A 17,437-nucleotide genomic window follows, 5' to 3' on the forward strand; every position below is an offset into this window, starting at 1 on the left:
CTCTAGTGTCTTCTCTATTGATCAACCTTCATGGTCTGACCCTCGAGACCCTCACTGTTTATGATCAATCCCCTCACCTTCTCCTTCCCAACACCCACTTTCTTTCTCAAAACAGGCAGGGACTAAGAGATCTCAGCTGGTCACTTGCAAGGCAAATTAACTTCAGAAAAGCTGGGCTTGATGAGCAGATCAGATGGTACAACAAGCTAGTAGAAAGCATTGTGGAAACTGTTAAGTCACCAGGGGGTGCAAACGATTGCCCAGCATGCAGTGGGCATGGGTGCTGCCAGGGCCAAGCCTGGAGATTCTAGACTCATTCGGAAAGGACTGCTGTGTCACAGGTGAGGCTGAGGACTCCAGCAGCTCTGAAACGGGACAGGCACTGACAGGGGGATTCCCTGACCTGTCCAACCTTACTCCCTTTGCCTTATTCAGCTCCAAACTCTAGCTGGCCCTCCAAGCTCCCTCCTGCCTCAGAACCCACCAAAAACCCACTGTTCTCATAAAACCCTACAAAGGATCCCCCCAGAGCCCCTGGTCACGCCGTTTCTTCTACACTTTCTGCGTGTACCAGGTTGGTTCTGTCTGCATCTGGTGACTATTGGGTTGAATAGCCAGACTGCCCACAATCCATTCTAGATTCTAGGTACAGAATGCCGCGCTGGGTGCGGGAGGCATTTCTTAGATTCTAACGTTTGTGCATGTTTCTAGACTTCCAACACATTACTCCCTGCTCCAGCTCTGTCCCAGAACAGCTGGGGGGGGGCGGGGGGGCAAAGGTCTCATCCCTCCCCCAGCATTCATCCCGCAATTGAGCAAAACAGCCGTGAAGCCCATTAGACTGTGAGATCCGTGAGGTCAGCAGCCGAGCTTGCCGTACTCAAAAACGGCACTGCATTCCGCCTCAAGCCTAGCGCTCAGTTGCGGCTGCATAAACACGTGATAGTGATAAATGAATGGCTACAGCCCAGTCCGTGGCAGCTTTATTGGGCACACTCCCTTCCCATGGTTAAGTGGGTGTTGGGGATTGGGAAGAGAAGGGTGGGGCAAGGAAGTGAGACTAGAATATAAACATCAATGAGTAGCGTCTGAGTCTTTGACAGGGAGGGGGAACCACTGATGTACATTAATCTGGAGCACAGCACTCTTACGGGGGTAGGACCAGCAGGTGTTAATCGCATGGAGGCATATGCAGTAGCAGCCACAAGGGGCTGTGAGAACTGGAAGCTGAAGGCTGTGACCAAGGGCAGCTACTGTGCTGGTTTCTCATGCTTCAGAGTCTCATACGTCTCCTGGGTCCGGGTGCTCAGGCCCTGGGGGTGGGAGGTGAAGGGCGATCAGGAGGTCGAGCCCATCACAGGCCCTACACCCCTCCCCCGGTCCCTACCCCTGCCAAATGTCACTCAAAGTCCCATCCGTCTGCGGACTTCCCGAGCGGTGGGGGCAGGTTCACTCACCGTGTAAACGGCTTCTGATTTCTGCAGAGACAAAAAGCCCAAGGCAACTTTAGAGACCCACGTCTCCTCCAGGGCCCCCCAGCCTCCCCCTGCCCACCTAAGGTGGCTTGTGGCCAAGGAAAGGGAGCCCGCATGCACCAGAGAGCACTCACACGACGACTCTGGGCCATGAAGACACATTGGCCCACGTGGCTACACACACACAACTCTCGCATGTGCTGCTTGTCACCCTATGCTCAGTTCTTCCCCCATCATCTGCTAGATCTCTGGCTGTGGGGCTGAGCTGTATGCACATCAGGACTTGAAGACACGTGCTTGCCCAGGAGGGCTGAAAGTCTGCAACAATGTAGACACCCGGTGTGGGAAGATCCATACCTCATAGCCTATGGCTGCCTTGCGCACCTGGATCTGAAGTAGAAAAAAGGTCATTAATAACAGGGAGTTAATGGCCCCATCACTCTTCCTTTCAAACTTTGTAGGGGGAGCCCCTGTTGTTCCCCTTCCTCAAATCCGTGCTGCTGCCACCACCCACTTCTCCATCTAGCCCTCAGCCCGTCCTGCCTTACCTTGAGCCGACAGTAGAGCAGGGTGAGGATGATACCGTACAGAAACAGGATGGCGTCCAGGATGTAGCAGAGCTGAGGCTCTCCCAGGGCCGCTGAGGGGACAGAGGGTGCCCATGGGGTCAGTGCACCAGGGGCCACCTGGTGCTCGGAGAGAAGGGCCAGGGCTCTGGGAGGTAGGGTAGGGCCTAGAAAGGAGCCCTCCAAAGGGAAGAAGCTTCTCTTACCCCCTGGACTCCTGTTTCTCTTGCCTTTCCTTTTTCTCTCCCATCCATGGGTAGGGGCAAGGTAGGAAGCCTGATGCAACTTACACGAACTAAGAGCCGGGGATTTGGGGCCGATGTTGTGGCACAGTGGGTTAAGCCCCCGCTTGTGACATCAGCAGCGTATCAGAGCACCAGTTCAAGTCCCGGCTGCTCCACTTCCAACCCAGCTCCTTGCTAATGCACCTGGCAAGGCAGTGGATGAAGGCCCTGGTACTTGGACCCCTGCCACCACCCATGATGGGAGACCTGGAGTTCCAGGCTCCAGGCTTCAGCCTGGCCCAGTCCATTTGGGTAGTAAACCAGCAGATGGAAGAACTCTTCATCTCTCCCTCTCTGTCACTCTGCCTTTCAAATAAACACAAGTTTTCAAGAAGAGTTGGGGACTTCCACCTCAGCCTCTCTCTCTCTCTTTTTTTTTTTAATTTTTTTTATTTTTATTTTTTGACAGGCAGAGTGGACAGTGAGAGAGAGAGACAGAAAGAAAGGTCTTCCTTTGCCGTTGGTTCACCCTCCAATGGCCACCGCGGCCAGCGCGCCGCGGCTGGCGCACCGCGCTGATCCGATGGCAGGAGCCAGGAGCCATGTGCTTTTCCTGGTCTCCCATGGGGTGCAGGGCCCAAGCACCTGGGCCATCCTCCACTGCACTCCCTGGCCACAGCAGAGAGCTGGCCTGGAAGAGGGGCAACCGGGACAGAATCTGGCGCCCCGACCGGGACTAGAACCCGGTGTGCCGGCGCCGCTAGGCGGAGGATTAGCCTAGTGAGCCGCGGCGCCGGCCTCTCTCTTTTTTTTTTAAGCACTGTGGGTTCTGTAGGCACCATTGAGCACTTCATCTACCTCAAGGGACCCATCGGAGTTCACTAGGCTGAAACCAAAACCTCAGCCCAGAGTGGTAGGGGGAGGGAGAGGCAGTGGCAAGTTTCAGCAAAGAAACCACAGCAGTGTCTCTGCTAAGTCCTGTGACCTGTGGCTGAGGGCTGGACAGGAAGGATGTGTGCTGGGGAAGGGAGGGAAGGCAATTACTCTATTATTGGTCATCTCTCAGCCTCGGCCTCATGGCTTTCAGTCCCATAAAGATACTCAAATGTCAAAACCCAAGAGCCTGCTTCCCCAGCCCTGTGGACGCCATTGCCTCTGCACACGAAGCTGGGAGGCTGGCCCCACACTTGAGGGAATGACCGCTTGCTACCATTCCACCTCCTGCTACCCTGCCTTACTCACCCTGGGCCTCCGAAGGGAAGTTCTGTGCAATTAAAATATTCACACGGGGTCCAGGCTCCAGGGATTGCGCCCGGCCCAATCAGAAGGACTGTGACCAACACCGGTCAAGTCCTGACACTGGCCAAGAACTTTTCATTCTGTAACACTTTCACACACGCGCGATATTGCACAAGTCTCAAAACTACCCGGGGAGGGCAACGTCATCGCCATTTTATGTACGGAAAAGCTAAGTAACTCGTTCAGCGCCAGAGCCGTGGCTCCCGTTTAGGCTCCCGGTCTCCAAAGCCTGTTGCTTTCCTTTCCACCTCAGGTCCTCTGCTCCCCCACCCCCTGCCCCAGCCACAGCAGCACCCCGGGGCTCCCTGCGCCCTTCCTCCGCCTTCTCAGCTGGACTGGTGGAGCTCCTTGGGCTTCTTTCAACCTTCCCAGTTTCCTTGAAGTTTGCCCAGCTGCCGATCATACAGACCCTGGCACAGACAACTCTAAGTGATCAAGAAGGGAGCGCTCCTAAACGGTGGCGGTGACCGTGACGGGAGCTTCTTGGAACTGGACCCCTCCCATGTCTGCCTCTACCGCTCAGCTAATGCTCTGATCTCTAGAACTGGGCATTCCCTGCTGCCCACCCACCCCAAGCTGTTACAGGTCCGGTGCATTCGTGAGGACCCACAGAAACAGCTAGGACAGCGGTTTGACTACCTTTGATCTCCTAAACGGGGCTCTGTACATTTAACCAGCTAGAGATCAGCTCCCAGTGGGCAAGACTATAACCAACCCACTGGGAAATGCTGATTGTAAGGGACAAGAAAGGAGGGAACGATGACCCGAGCGCCTCGGGTGAGGGCCGGATAGAACCCGCCCCAGTCTCCATGTTCATCTCTGTGTCCACCTGCCCACTGCTGGCTCTCCTCCGCCTGTGCTGGATTCAGCCCTCCGGCTCTGCCCCTGGAGCCCGGCTCGCTGTCCCCCACCAAACCCTCTCACCTGCTTGTTGAACCTGAAGGAGCAAGAGCAGGAGCACTGCGGGAATCATCCTGGCAGGGGTGAGGGTCCGCAGAAGCCTGACCCGACAGGCAGGGCTGGGGGTCCGCAAGCCTGACCCGACAGGCGCTCTGACACGCTGTGCAGCTGTGCTCCACCAGCGGCTCCCTGACCACAGAGTTCCCCTCTTCCTGCCACGCCTTCCCCTGCGCTTCGGCCCCTTCCCCTTCCTGCACTAGAGACCGGGCGGCTCCCGGAAGGGCCAACTGGGGGAGCAGGGAGATCTGGGCCCTTAAGCCCCAGCCCTTCACTGACCAACCCTCCCAAGCATGTGAGACTATGGTGCTGCACAGAGGTGGTGGCCTCCGCCATCGGTCACTGCACCCCTGTTCAGAAAACAGGTACGCTGCCCCCTGGAGACCCCTCAGGTGTCGCCACAGCCCTCTGTCCTCCAATCCAGAACTCTATCCCCGTCCTGATTTGAGCTCACCAACTTGTATGAGCACTGAGGAGGTCTGGGCAGGAGCGAACAGAGGGGAAAAGAGAAAATGGGGAAATGGAGAAGTGGAACGGAGTCCGAGAAAGGGGTAGAGAGGAACAGGAAAAACTCAAGAGCTGCGCCTCGAAGAGAAACCGAATGCAAACAGACACTCAGGCTCTATGTCAAAGGGAAGCACAGGAAGATAGAAAACAAAGAAACAACAACAACAAAAAACCCACACAACAGAAGTTTGGGCATTGGGGCCGCAAGGCGGCTAATTTATTGTAATTTCTCCTTTGTGGTACATGCACAGAAAGCCCAGCAGCTGGGTGTACATGTCCGTGCACACACACACACACACACGCACACACAGCCCCACTTCCAGTGAAGGACAGGCTCCACAGAAGAAGCTGATGGGACAAGGGACGACAAACGCTGTCCCCTGCTCACCGGTCTACTTCTCCAAACACAATATCCTGGGTACCTAGGTCAGAGGGCAGAGGGAAAAAGGGGCGTCAGCAAAGATCCCGGGAAACTGAGGGCCTGAGTCCCTGCCAGTCTACGACGAACAGGACTCGTCCAATTTCTGTTCCCCAGGGGAGACCCAAACGCACTTGTCCAGGGCACCTATACGACACAACAGGCCTCCTACCTATGATGGCAACGACATCCGCCAGCATGTGTCCCTTAGACATCTTGTCCAAGCCAGCCTGGGAAGATTTGAGACAGCAACAGTGTTAGGCAAGACTTGCAGGGTGGGAGGAAAAAGACGAAGAATTCACAAAAATCTCAACCAAAGTCATTCAGTTATTGGAGTTAAAATCATTAGGGGGTGGGCGTTTAGTGCAGCAGTTAAGACGCCACTTGGGAGGCTGGCATCCCGTATCAAAGTGCCTGGCTCTAGTCCCAGCGCTTCAGGACTGCTACCCACATGGGAGACCTGCAGTGTTCCCGCTCCTGACTCTGGCCCAGTGCAGCCCCAGCTGTTGCGGGCATTTGGGAAGCGAAGCAGGGAATGGAAGATCTCTCTGTGTCTGTCTGTCGGTCTCCCCCCATCTCTCTGCCTTTCAAATAAAAATAAATTTAAAAATGTTTCAGTCATGGAGATTGGTTCTTACCAGGTGGGCAAAACCAGGAGCCTTGATCTTGCATCGATAAGGACGGCTGCTGCCATCAGACACCAGGTAAACCCCAAACTCTCCCTGTGCAAGGAAGGAGGTTGGGTGCTTCCATAAGCAGAACATCTTTCTTTGCCAACAAAACCTCCCTACTCATCCCTCACTGCTGAACAGGTGATTTGTGGCACCTGTCTCCAGTCACTCACTCCTCGTACAGGCCTCTCCTTCCCCTCGTCGCCTCACCTTAGGAGCCTCAATGGCAGTGTATGTGGCTCCCGGAGGAACTTGGTAGCCCTCAGTATACAACTTAAAGTGATGAATCAATGACTCCATGGAAGTCTGAAGAGGAGAAAGGGAGAGTCAGCAAACGGGAGCCAAGCTCTGTCTCAGAGAACAAGCTCTGCCCCAGGGAGGCTACACACCCACACGTAAGCTGTAAGAGAGGAGAGCTGTCAGGATGCTCTTCCCCAGCCCTGGTCTCGTCCCCATACCCCAGACTTCCCTCTCCCTGCAGCCAACCTTCATCTCGGCTCGCTTGGGTGGAGACACTTTAGCGTCATCAACCTTGATCTCGCCAGGAGGCATCTTGTTCAGACACTGAGAGATGATCCGTAGGGACTGGCGCATCTCCTCCACCCGACACAGGTACCTGAAGTGGGTGACACAGGCCCAGAGCAAGAGAAGGGCAGTCAGGGGAGTGGCTTTGGGGCTACGAAGGGTGCCCTCCGGCCAACCTCACTGGAGCTGGGTAAACTGCAGGACCTCTGCGGCTTGGCTGCCCATACAGAATGTGCAGTGTTTTAACTCTACTGAGGCTTTCCCCAAATCCTCTCCTTATTTTCTCAGACCACCAACGGTAGTATTTTCCCCTGTTTAATTATCCCCTTAGACACTTTTTATACTACAGAATGGGTAAGAGGCAAAGGGACTCAAAACCAGAAAAACAGTAAATCTTACTTAAGTGTCAGTAAACAGGAGAGGGATTTGAAGCTTAGAATCTCGTGGAAAGAACACTGAATCCAGAAGATTCTAGTCTCAACCACTCAAACAGAATAATTCCAGACTAATCCCCAAGTTATATGCCGCAGCCTTCTCAGCCATAACAAGCAATCCAGACTAGTCCTAAGACAGGGAAAATGTAGGGGTCAAATAAGATGATGCCACAAGTGTGGAAAGTGCTTTGACAAGCAACCTTGCTTAACACACATATGTGCTCCAGTGCACACTGGCGAATGAAGAAGGTGGCAAAGGAAAGTCACGCAGGGGAAGAAGTAGCTGGACAGTGAGCTGGGAAAGGATAAGGGCCTTACCTATCATAGCAGTCCCCTCGAGACCCGATAGGAACATCAAACTCGACCTGGTCATAAGCATCATAGGGCTGGGTCTTCCGCAGGTCCCACTGGATGCCTGAGCCCCGCAGCATCACTCCACTGTGGAGGGGGTGGCAGGGGTAAGGGCCGCTCTCCAGTAACTTCCTTAGCTCCTCTCTCCCTCCCCACACTCCAGCCATGGGGTACCCACTCAGAGCCCGGCAAGAAGGGTACCACACATCCCCGAAAGCCCCAGAACTCCCCCACCCCCAGGAGAGAAGCTGCGCTCCTCCCACCTAAAACCATAGTTAAGTGCGTCTTCTGCTGTTATGACCCCGATGTCAATTGTCCGATTCCGCCAGATCCTATTGTTGGTCAGCATCTATTGATCAACAAAACGGACATGTTAAAACCCTCCACAAATACTCTTCAAATACCGCTGTGTTTCTTTACAACTGGAACTAAAAGCCTACAAGCCTATTTGGGGAAAAAGAGACCCCCCCCCACCCCCATTCATTTCTATCTTACCTCCTCCACCTCATCAATCCGAAGAGAGAAGTTCTTAGAAAACTCATAAATGTCATCCATTAGTCCAAGGGGTAGGTCCTAGAAGCCAAAGAAGCACAGCACAGCCTCCAGTAAGGTAAGCCAGCCTGGACCCCCTCGGTGGAGATTGGCAGGGGTAGGGTGTGCAGGGTTAGCCTTTCCCCCCAGCCAGCACTGCCCCCCAGTGGCCACAGAGGAAACAGGCCTGGGATGGAAGTCAGCCAGGCCAGGGAGCCCACTTACCTGATGCACTCCACCCGGCCGGACGTAAGCAGCATGCATTCGTGCTCCGGACACTCGTTCATAGAACTCAAACATCTTGATAGGACACACTGGGAATTAGTGACAAGGTCCTGGGCCCCTAAAGCCAACAACGCATGGCTCTCTCCCCTGCCCCATGCCTTCCTGTGCCCAACCATGACAGAGTCCCCGAGAACACAACCCAAGTTCAATACACCTTCTCCTCTCTGCTCGCCCTCTCCTTCTACTCTCGACTTTTCTGTACCTTTCTGTACTTCCTTCCCTAGTCCTATCCTTCCCCCCCTCTCATACCTTCTCCCTTTCTTCAAACATCCAGAAGAAAGGGGTCATGGCCCCTATGTCCAGGGCATGTGTAGTCACAGCCATGATGTGGTTCAGAAGCCGCGTGATTTCTCCGAACAGCACTGTGGGAAGGTGAAGACGAGGAGGAGAGTAGGACTTGGGAGCCCAGGACCCAGGGTGACAGAGCAAAGCCCGGGGTCTCACTACCAAGTGTGGGTTCCATGGTCCTAAGATGAGGAAGGGCTGGGGAAGGCGCTGTGAAGCAAGCCAGAGCAGGCTGTACCTCGGATCCACTGTGCCCGGGGAGGAGGCTGGATGTTTAGCAACTTCTCCACTGCCAACGAATAGGCCTGCTCGTTACACATCATGGACACGTAGTCCAGCCGGTCAAAGTAGGGAAGGGCCTGCAAAGAGGGAGGAGCCCGGGTCACGTCGAGCAGGCCCAGGAGCCCACAGACTCCCAGGGGGCATCGTAAGCTGATGCTGCATGAGCCCTCTCAACCACTCAGCGGCCCCGGCAAGGTGGAACAAGACACCTCAACGACCAGTGCTACGCTGGCTCTCCGAAGTGGGGGAGGACCCTGATTTATCATATGTACCAGTGTCCACGTGAAAATCCTCCCACCGTGGCCAGTTTTAAGTTCAAAATAAACAAATAAATCTTAAAAAGAGAGAGAGAGACCAGAGAGCTCTCTGCTTACACGTAAGAACGCAGCACTAGGTTGAGACGCAGGCGCAGTACATAGCATTCCCACTCTACAGATACAAAGGCACAGCACAGGAAAACACTGAAGTGCCGACGTGGTGAGTTTTAGTATTGCCTACTTTGGCTTTTATGATAACGTATTGAATCCTGAGCTTATATCCTTCAATTGCTAATAGTGGCTGCGTTCAACAACCAACTCCTAAAATCCCCGAAGATTTAGGAGCTGCCTCCAGCACACCACTGTCAACAGGCCAGGGGTCTGAGTGGCGCCTCTGGGAAGATGAGTGCCTTAGACTTCTCCGTTTCCCTCTTTCAAGTCTCTTAAAATGACGATACTGAAGCAAGGGAGGTAATTAGTCTTCGGACTACCTGGGAGTGAAGGGTTTAAGGAAGACGGAGTCCCAGGCAGAAGATGGGCCTTCCCAGAATGTCAAGAAGTTAGGTCCTGGCCGTCTGCTGCAGCAACTTTGGCTTCCAGGAAAGAGGTGGAGCTAAGACTTCCCTCTCTGGGACAGCCTGTTCTCGCCCTAATGTCGTTGTGACGTGCGTTAACCCATGAATGCTGGTCCTAGAAATCATTACGGCACCGACTCTGCAAGAATCTCCTTCGGTTACTGTTCGCCCCAACAGTGGGCTAGCTCTCGACCCTAACCCCACCACCCTCTATTATCTGTTTTCTTCATGGTCGTTAAACAAAACATCAGGCTCCGATGCCAGACCCAGTGCCTTCGAAGGTGACCTTCAGCCCTTGAGTCACACGGCTCTCCTCAAGACGGCGAACTCTGTCACAAACCCGCGCGCGGCCGTTCTGACTCACTGAATGTTTCAAAAACAAACTCAGACAGCTGGAGGATACGAGAATCAGCTGTTAACTCTAGAGAGCTGACGTCTCTCTCCTCGTTCTCTGCCCCTAAGGACGCCAGCTCTGACGCACTCGTGTGATATAGGAACAGGGAAACTGAGGCACTAGAGTTAAGTGTAAAGGGGCCAGCCAAAAGTCAGCCAGGGAAAAGCCGGAATATTATTGCTCCGGCTCCAAAGCATGGCTGCTGGATAAACCAAGCCCAGCTAGCTCAAGCATCCCCAGCCAGCTCCCTCCTGCCTCCCAACCCAGACTGCCCAGATACCCTCAGGGGGCTCCCCTGGCCAAAAACCTCCTCTTCCTCCTCCTCTGAGGTCTGGAGGCAGCAAACTGGCAAGGTCTCAGGTTGCAGCCCCAGCTAACCCACCCACCTGCAGGTAGGTCTTGTACTCAATGAGCTTCTCCGTGCCCCGGTGCAGGAGCCCAATGTGAGGGTCACACTTCCGCACCATCTCCCCACTCAATTCCATCACTAGCCGCAAGACTCCATGGGCCGCTGGGTGCTGGGGCCCAAAGTTCAGGGTCAGGTTCGACACCATTGTATCCTTTGGAGGGTCCACATCTGAGAAGCAGGAAACAGTTGAAACAGTCATTCCCTTGGGAACCCCAAGTTCCAGGAAGGAGTTAGCCTCTCCCTACACAGCTTCCATACCTTGTAATTTCCCAATTTCCAACATAAGCAGGAAGAGGATCACTACAGCGGGAAAAGGGAGGGAGAGCTAAGCTTTCTGGGGAGAAGGACCACAGATCTCACTCTTCCATCGTCTCTCAAAATCCTTTTTACTCATGGTAATAGTTATACACAGCCCTCACTATGTGCCAGTTTATTGTTTACCACTGTACGAACTCTATTATTTACCTGATCTAATTCTCAGAACAACCATCAGTAGCACTTTATTAATGGAGGCCAGACAGCTTTAACAATTTCTCCAGGATCACAGAGCTAGTTACTAAGTAGCAGAATCAGGAATTTGAATGTAGACTATTCAGCTCCAAGACCCACATTAACTATTATCGTAGGTTATCCTTCCAATGTAGCTGAAGAGTGGCCACCAGGGAACTACACTTACTGCTTCTTATCACTAAAGGGCAGTTTTTATCCTCAAGAAGTTCACACTTTAATTTGGGAAATAAGTACATGTGAAAAACTAATAACAAAGGTCAAACTTACAGGTTACCAAGTAAGTGGTTTAGCCATTGAGTCTTTTTTTTTTTTTTTTAAGATTTAGTTTTATTTATTTGAAAGACAGAGTTACAGAGAGAGGTAGAGACAGAGAGAGGGGTCTTCCATCCGCTGGCTTACTCCACAGATGGCTGCAATGGCCGGAGCTGTGCCGATCCTAAGCCAGGAGCCCGGAGCTTCTTCCAGGTCTCCCAAATGGGTGCAGGGGCCCAAGCACTTGGGCCATCTTCTACTGCTTTCCCAGGCCACAGCAGCGAGCTGGATGGGAAGTGGAGCAGCTGGGACATGAACCGCTGCCCATATGGGATGCTGGTGCTCAGGCCAGGGCTTTAACGCACTGTACCACAGCGTTGGCCCCTCTTTGTTTGCTTTTAATTTCTTTGGGAGAGGGGGCCAGCGCTGTGGTACAGAGTGGGTGAAGCGGCCACTTGCAGCGCCGGCATCTCAAATGGGCACTGGTTTGAGCCCCAGCCACTCCACTTCCAATCCAGCTCCCAGGTAATGCGCCTGGGAAAGCAGTAGAGAATGGCCGAAGTGCTTGAGCCCCTGCACCCACATGGGAAACCAGGACGAAGTTCCTGGCTCCTGGCTTTGGATTGGGTTTGAGGAGCAAACCAGCAGATGAAAGATCTGTATCTACCTCTGTAACTCTGCCTTTCAAGTAACTAAGTAAATCTTTTCTTTTTTTTCTTTTTTTTCTTTTTTTTTGACAGGTAGAGTGGACAGTGAGAGACAGAAAGAAAGGTCTTCCTTTTCCGTTGGTTCACCCCCCAATGGCAGCTCCGGCGGCGCACTGTGGCCAGCGCACTGCGCCGATCTGAAGCTAGGAGCCAGGTGCTTCTCCTGGTCTCCCATGTGGGTGCAGGGCCCAAGGACTTGGGCCATCCTCCACTGCACTCCTGGGCCGCAGCAGAGAGCTAGACTGGAAGAGGAGCAACCGGGACAGAATCCGGCGCCCTGACCAGGACTAGAACCCGGGATGCCGGTGCCACAGGTAGAGGATTAGCCTAGTGAGCTGCAGCGCTGGCCTAAGTAAATCTTTTTTAAAAAATATTTATTTGGGAGGCAGAGATACACACAAACATGAGAAAGGACCCTCATCTGCTGGTTCACTCCCCAAATGCCCACAAAAGCTAGGGCTTGGCTGGCCAGGCTAAAGCTGGAGTCAGGAACTCAATCTAGGTCTCCCAATCACTTGAGTCATCACCTGCTGCAAAGTAGCAGGAAGATGGCCTAGGAACAGAGCCATGACTCAAACCCAGGCACTCTGATATGGGAGGCAAATGTCCTAACTGCTAGGCGAATGCCCACCCCCATCAAGTTTTTTAAAGGAAGAGAGCACTCTGACAACTTCATGTAGATAGGATAGGAGCTGGTTCTTTTTCTTCTTCAAGTTTATTCACCCATTTGAAAGGCAGAGAGAAAAATTTCCTGTTCACTCCCCAAACGTCTGCAATCCGGGTCTCCTACATGGATGACAGGACCCAAGTACCTGCTGCATTAGCAAGAAGCTAGAATTCTGAGTGGAGGTGGGACTCGAACTCAGGCACTGATAGGGGAGGCAGGTGTCCCAAGTAGGCTATAAACGGCTTCTTAAATACAGGAAATGATTCAGAAAAGTAGAGAGAAGAGGCATTCCAGGCTATGAAATCAACACAGGCCACATCTTAGAAGCAAGGAAGTACCTGTGAAACTTGTATAAGGACTTCCCAAAATGTAGATAAGGTGGAGAGGCAGTAGAGGGTAGTGGTTTAATCATCAGTAACATTAATAACAATTACCGTTTAAGGAGGATTTACATGTGCCAGGCACTACGCATTATCACTTCATTAAATCCTTACAATAATGTGAAATACTGTAGGTACTTTATTCACAGGTAAATGCATTTGACATTTAAAACCAGAGCTCACCTTTCAACCAAAGTTCTTTTAAAAAAAAAAAAGTTACAGAGAGAGAGAAAGAGAGAGAGAGATCTTCCACCTGCTGGTTCAATCCCCAAATAACCAGAATGGGCAGGGCTAGACCAGGCCAAAGCCGTGAGCCAGGAGCTTCATCCAGGTCTTCCATGTGGGTGCAGGGGCCCAGAGACTTGAGCCGTCTTCCACCGCTTTTCCCAGGCACATTAGCAGAGAGCTGGATGGGAAGTGGAGCAGCTGGGGCTTGAACCAGCACCCATACAGGGGATGCCAGCCCCTCAACTAAAGTTCTTTACCATGGGCTTTGAAGCCAGACAGATCTGAGTACAAGACTGCCTGTGTGTCCTTAATCAGATTTTCACCTCCCAGCACCATAAATTCCACATACTGGGAACAACACATATTCTCACAGGGCTGCTGTGGGCATTAAGGGAAATAATGCACTAAAAACTGCTGAGCACGTGGTAAGCACTCAGCCACTGTTACTCATTTTTAAAGGTAACTGGAATTGCCTTTGAAGGTTTTTAAGCAACAGAACAACTGACATGATAAAGTAATGTTTGGGAAGGATGAAGGTGATGACACCATGTAAGATCCCAGAGAGGGTGGCAGAAACCCAGTAAATGGACCACTGAAATAATCAAGCTCTACTGCAAGATAAATCTGATGACAGGGGGCCAGTGCTGTGGCACAGCGGGTAAGGCCTCTGCCTACAACGCCAGCATCCTATGAGGGTGCCGGTTCGAGTCTCAGCTGCTCCACTTCCAATCCAGCTCCTTGCTAATGCACCTGGGAAAGGAGCAGAGGATGGGTCAAGTTCCTGGGCCAAGCTCCTGGCTCCTGGCTTTGGACCAGCCCAGCTATGGACACTGTGGCCATTTTGGGGTATGATCCAGCGGACTGAAGTTCTCTCTCTGTTTCCCTCTCTATTTAATTCTGCCTTTCAAATAAAATAAATAAATTTTGAAGAAAAAGGTGAGCGGTGGGGACAGTGCTGTGGTGCCACCATCGCATATGGACACCAGTTCAAGTGCCGGCTGCTCCACTTCAGATACAGCTCCCTGCTAAATCACCTGGATAAGCAGTGGAAGATGGCCCAAATGCTTGGACCCCTGCAGCACCCACGTGGGAGACCCAGAGGAAGTTTCAGGCTCCTGGCTTTGGCCTGGCCCAGCCCTGGCTATTGCAGCCATTTGGGGAGTAACCAAGTGGATAGGAAGATCTCTTTCTCTTTTTCTCCCTCCTCTCTGTAACTATGGCTTTCAAATAAATAAATCTTTATGAGAAGGAGAGAAACAAGAGCCAAAGATAAATACTTTCAATCCTGAAGGATTAAGAGAATAAGGGTGCTAATAAAAATCAAAAAGCCAAATGGAAGAGCTAGTTTTGGGGAAAAAAATGGTCTGAATTCAGATTTTCATTTGCCAGTGGGAAAACTCCATCGCCCAGAAAGGAAGAGAGAAATGGATTGAACTGGAAAAAGTTAAGGGTAAAGATTTAAATTTGGGGCAGATGGGAACGGCACTGTGGTGTAGTGGATAAAGCCACTGTCTGCAGTGCCGGCATCCCATATGGACACTGGTTCGAGTTCCAGCTGCTCCACTGCTGATCCAGTACTCTGCTATGGCCTGGGAAGGTAACAGAAGATGGCCCAAGTCCTTGGCTCCTGCACCTGCGTGGGAGATCCAGAAGAAGCTCCTGGCTCCTAGCTCCAGCCATTGCAGCCATTTGAGAAGACCTCTCTCTTTTTCTCCCTCTCCACCTCAGCCTCTCTATAACTCTCTTTCAAATAAACAAATAAATCTTTAAAAATAAATAAATAAATAATTTGGGGCAGGTGTTGTGGCACGAGTTAAATACCCCATATTGTAGTAGTTCAAGTTCTGGCTCCTCTGCTTCTGATCTAGCTCCTGCTAATGTGCTTGAGAAAGGAGCACCCACGTGGGAGGGAGACTCGGATGGAGTTCCTGGCTAGGCCCGGCTGTTGCAGACACTGGGAATGTGAACCAGCAGGTTCTCTCCTCCTGTCATTCTGCCTTTCAAACAAATACATTAAAAATTTTTTTTAATTTGATGGAGACTTTTGGGTACTGGTTGGGATCTACATTTTATTTTCTTCTGGAATGCCCTTGCTTTCCTTCTCTACCTGACATTACCACTGCTATCATTTTTGTTGCAGTGTGTGATGAAAGAGACAAAGGGGCAGGCACTGTGGCCTAAGGAATTAAGCTGCTGCCCCAATGCCATCCTATATGGGCGCTGATTCAAGTTCTGGCTGCTTCACATCAGATCCAGCTCCCTGCTAATGGCCTGGGAAAGTGGCGGAAGATGGGCCACATCCTTGGGCCCCTGCACCCATGTGGGAGACCCAGATGCTCCTGGCTTTGGCCTGGTCCAGCCTTGGTCAGCATAGCCCGTAGACAGCGAACCAATGAATGGAAAAATCTCTACCCCCTCCTCTGATTTTTAAATAAATAAAAATAAATCTTAAAAAGAAAAAGTGAGGCAAAGTAGGCGCTAAGGTTTAACCTACCTAAGACAGAGAGCTCAAAAGCATTCGGTTTGGAGCAGGGATTGGTGTGGTTTGGTACTGCGGTTCTGGGCACTCACCATTCCAAGGGGGAGGCTTCCAGTGGGCTGTTTCCTTGGTGGGGAACATAACAGCACCCCCATACTGCTCGGCCCATTCCACATCCGGCTGCCATTGTCGGGCACCTCTGGGGAGTCAAAGGGCGATGCTGGGTAAGGGACGAGGCAGCACTTGGTTCCTCTATCCCCATTCATTCTCAGGGGGCCCAGGGAAAAGTGCCCTGGGGTCTTCAACGCAAGTCACTGACACGAGCTGGAGACGCTTTGGCAAGATAAGCGCGAACTCTAGCCGTTTCATTTCTATTCACAACTTAGCGCTGAAATCGCTGCCCCCATCACCCCGCGCACACTGCCGTCACATTCGTGTCCTCCTCCAGGTGAATACGAATGCGAGGACGGCGTTCATGCAAGGTCAACACTAAGAAAAGAAGGAAAGGGCATTCTGACTCCTCTGCAGAGCCCTGCTCAGGTGTAACAGGAGAGGGCACTCCAGTAACTCGAGCCGAGGGGCAGACTCCAGCCTTCCACTGACTGCTCCCGTGGCACAAAGACACCAAAACCCCCTTCCCTCTGATGGCCGGACTGGGCGCGAAATGCATACTGAGGCCGAAAACTCCAGCATGGGCGAGGGAGTCACAGGCCTCGGTCATTCTTACCTAGGAGGTCAAGGGGCCCGCGGGGTGTCCCCAGACGGGAGAAACCTTAGCCGTGGGGAAAGCGCGCCGAGGGCTGCGCTCGGTCTCACCTGCTGGGCTGGATCTGTAGTCGGACACCAGCCCCGGGTCGCAGCGCCTGGGCCGCGGCACCCCGGAGGCTGCACAGAGCCCTCAGCGCCGCCATCTTACCCTGGCTGCAGCCTGCGGGAAGGAGAACCGGGCGGAAGTGACTCCTGCGCGCCTCCTTGTGGGCTTCTTGCCTATTGGCAGAATGGAGCCGCCCTCTTGGAAGCTGGCAGGGTCGTTGCCAGCGAACCTGGCAACATCCGGGTTCCGCGCCTCGGCTTCACTTGTGCTTAAATAACAGTGACTGCCGTCATCTTTACTGAGGGCAGGTTCCTGCTACCGCTGTCTGCCGGCTTCTCTAAACCGGAGCAAGCGAAACTTAGCACTGGCGCTCTCTCGCCCAGTCGCCTTCTTGCGTCTTGGAAACTGCCCTCCCACCCCGTCCCCGCGCACGCTCGCGTGGGGGTTCCTTCCATGCTCTCTTCCGCCTTGGCCACCTTCCTGCGGTCGTCCTGCTTTCCAAATTGTGTCTGTGCCCTGCCCTTCTGGGGTAGCCCCAGACTTTGCCAATTACCTCCCCATCACAGAATCCCAAAGACTTGGAGCCGGAAAGCCAGCTAATTTCCAGATGTCCTGAGTCGGGATAGGGAAATGGGGCCCAAGTGGGGCTGGGCGGGTCTGAGAGCTCCAGCCAAGCCCAAACAAAAAAAAGAGTAGGATGCCAAGGCCACCAGCGTTCGAGGAGGGGGAGGGTGCCTGGGTGTGTCGGAGCCACCTCATCCCAGATGGGGGAGGGGTGGTCGCCCCCACTGACAGGGACATCCTCCTGCCCCCCTGAGCCTACGGAATCAGGGACCTATGAGGCACCCTCGGAGATGTCTCACACCCCACTTCCGCCCTGGTTCAAGTCTCTACCCCTTGTCTTTCTGACCTCACCACAGCCCTTCTGGGAAGTGGACAGCAGCACAGAGATGAA

At 52.9% G+C, this 17,437-nt stretch overlaps 2 protein-coding genes across 3 annotated transcripts; both read right to left on the bottom strand.

Moving 5' to 3' along the window:
- Nucleotides 1–967: 967 nt before the first annotated feature.
- Nucleotides 968–4,661, bottom strand: FCER1G (Fc epsilon receptor Ig). Its single transcript, XM_008264191.5, has 5 exons — nt 4,489–4,661; nt 2,024–2,115; nt 1,833–1,865; nt 1,458–1,478; nt 968–1,313 (listed from the first exon to the last, which is right to left on the bottom strand). The coding sequence occupies exons 1-5, from the start codon at nt 4,535–4,537 to the stop codon at nt 1,251–1,253; spliced, it is 258 nt and encodes an 85-aa protein (XP_008262413.1). The 5' UTR covers nt 4,538–4,661; the 3' UTR covers nt 968–1,250.
- A 554-nt stretch (nt 4,662–5,215) lies between these two features.
- On the bottom strand, nt 5,216–16,598 carry NDUFS2 (NADH:ubiquinone oxidoreductase core subunit S2). Of its 2 annotated transcripts, XM_002715157.6 has the most exons (14): nt 16,485–16,598; nt 15,761–15,867; nt 10,423–10,613; nt 8,767–8,887; nt 8,493–8,605; nt 8,184–8,258; nt 7,923–8,000; nt 7,691–7,776; nt 7,395–7,514; nt 6,604–6,733; nt 6,328–6,423; nt 6,085–6,168; nt 5,619–5,676; nt 5,216–5,450 (listed from the first exon to the last, which is right to left on the bottom strand). In XM_002715157.6, the coding sequence occupies exons 1-14, from the start codon at nt 16,577–16,579 to the stop codon at nt 5,413–5,415; spliced, it is 1,392 nt and encodes a 463-aa protein (XP_002715203.1). In that variant the 5' UTR covers nt 16,580–16,598; the 3' UTR covers nt 5,216–5,412. The 2 variants fall into 2 exon arrangements, with proteins under 2 accessions (XP_002715203.1, XP_089155808.1); XM_089299682.1 differs by lacking the exon at nt 10,423–10,613.
- Between the last annotated feature and the right edge of the window lie 839 nt (nt 16,599–17,437).

Source organism: Oryctolagus cuniculus, chromosome 7 (genome assembly GCF_051225735.1).
Source record: "Oryctolagus cuniculus isolate XC-2025 breed Fujian yellow rabbit chromosome 7, ASM5122573v1, whole genome shotgun sequence".
NCBI classification, from domain to species: Eukaryota; Metazoa; Chordata; class Mammalia; order Lagomorpha; family Leporidae; genus Oryctolagus; species Oryctolagus cuniculus.

What these genes read in the sequence shown, in the direction of transcription:
- FCER1G (XM_008264191.5), bottom strand. Translation starts at nt 4,537, where the DNA reads ATGATTCCCGCAGTGCTCCTGCTCTTGCTCCTTCAGGTTCAACAAGCA. An exon ending in CCTTCAGGTTCAACAAGCAG is followed by an intron (nt 2,116 to 4,488) that starts GTGAGAGGGTTT and finishes CTGTCCCCTCAG; the next exon opens with CGGCCCTGGGAGAGCCTCAG. An exon ending in AGGCAGCCATAGGCTATGAG is followed by an intron (nt 1,479 to 1,832) that starts GTATGGATCTTC and finishes TTGTCTCTGCAG; the next exon opens with AAATCAGAAGCCGTTTACAC.
- NDUFS2 (XM_002715157.6), bottom strand. Translation starts at nt 16,579, where the DNA reads ATGGCGGCGCTGAGGGCTCTGTGCAGCCTCCGGGGTGCCGCGGCCCAG. An exon ending in TGTTTGAAGAAAGGGAGAAG is followed by an intron (nt 8,259 to 8,492) that starts GTATGAGAGGGG and finishes TGTCCTATCAAG; the next exon opens with ATGTTTGAGTTCTATGAACG. An exon ending in GGATGTCGTTGCCATCATAG is followed by an intron (nt 5,451 to 5,618) that starts GTAGGAGGCCTG and finishes CCTCTGACCTAG; the next exon opens with GTACCCAGGATATTGTGTTT.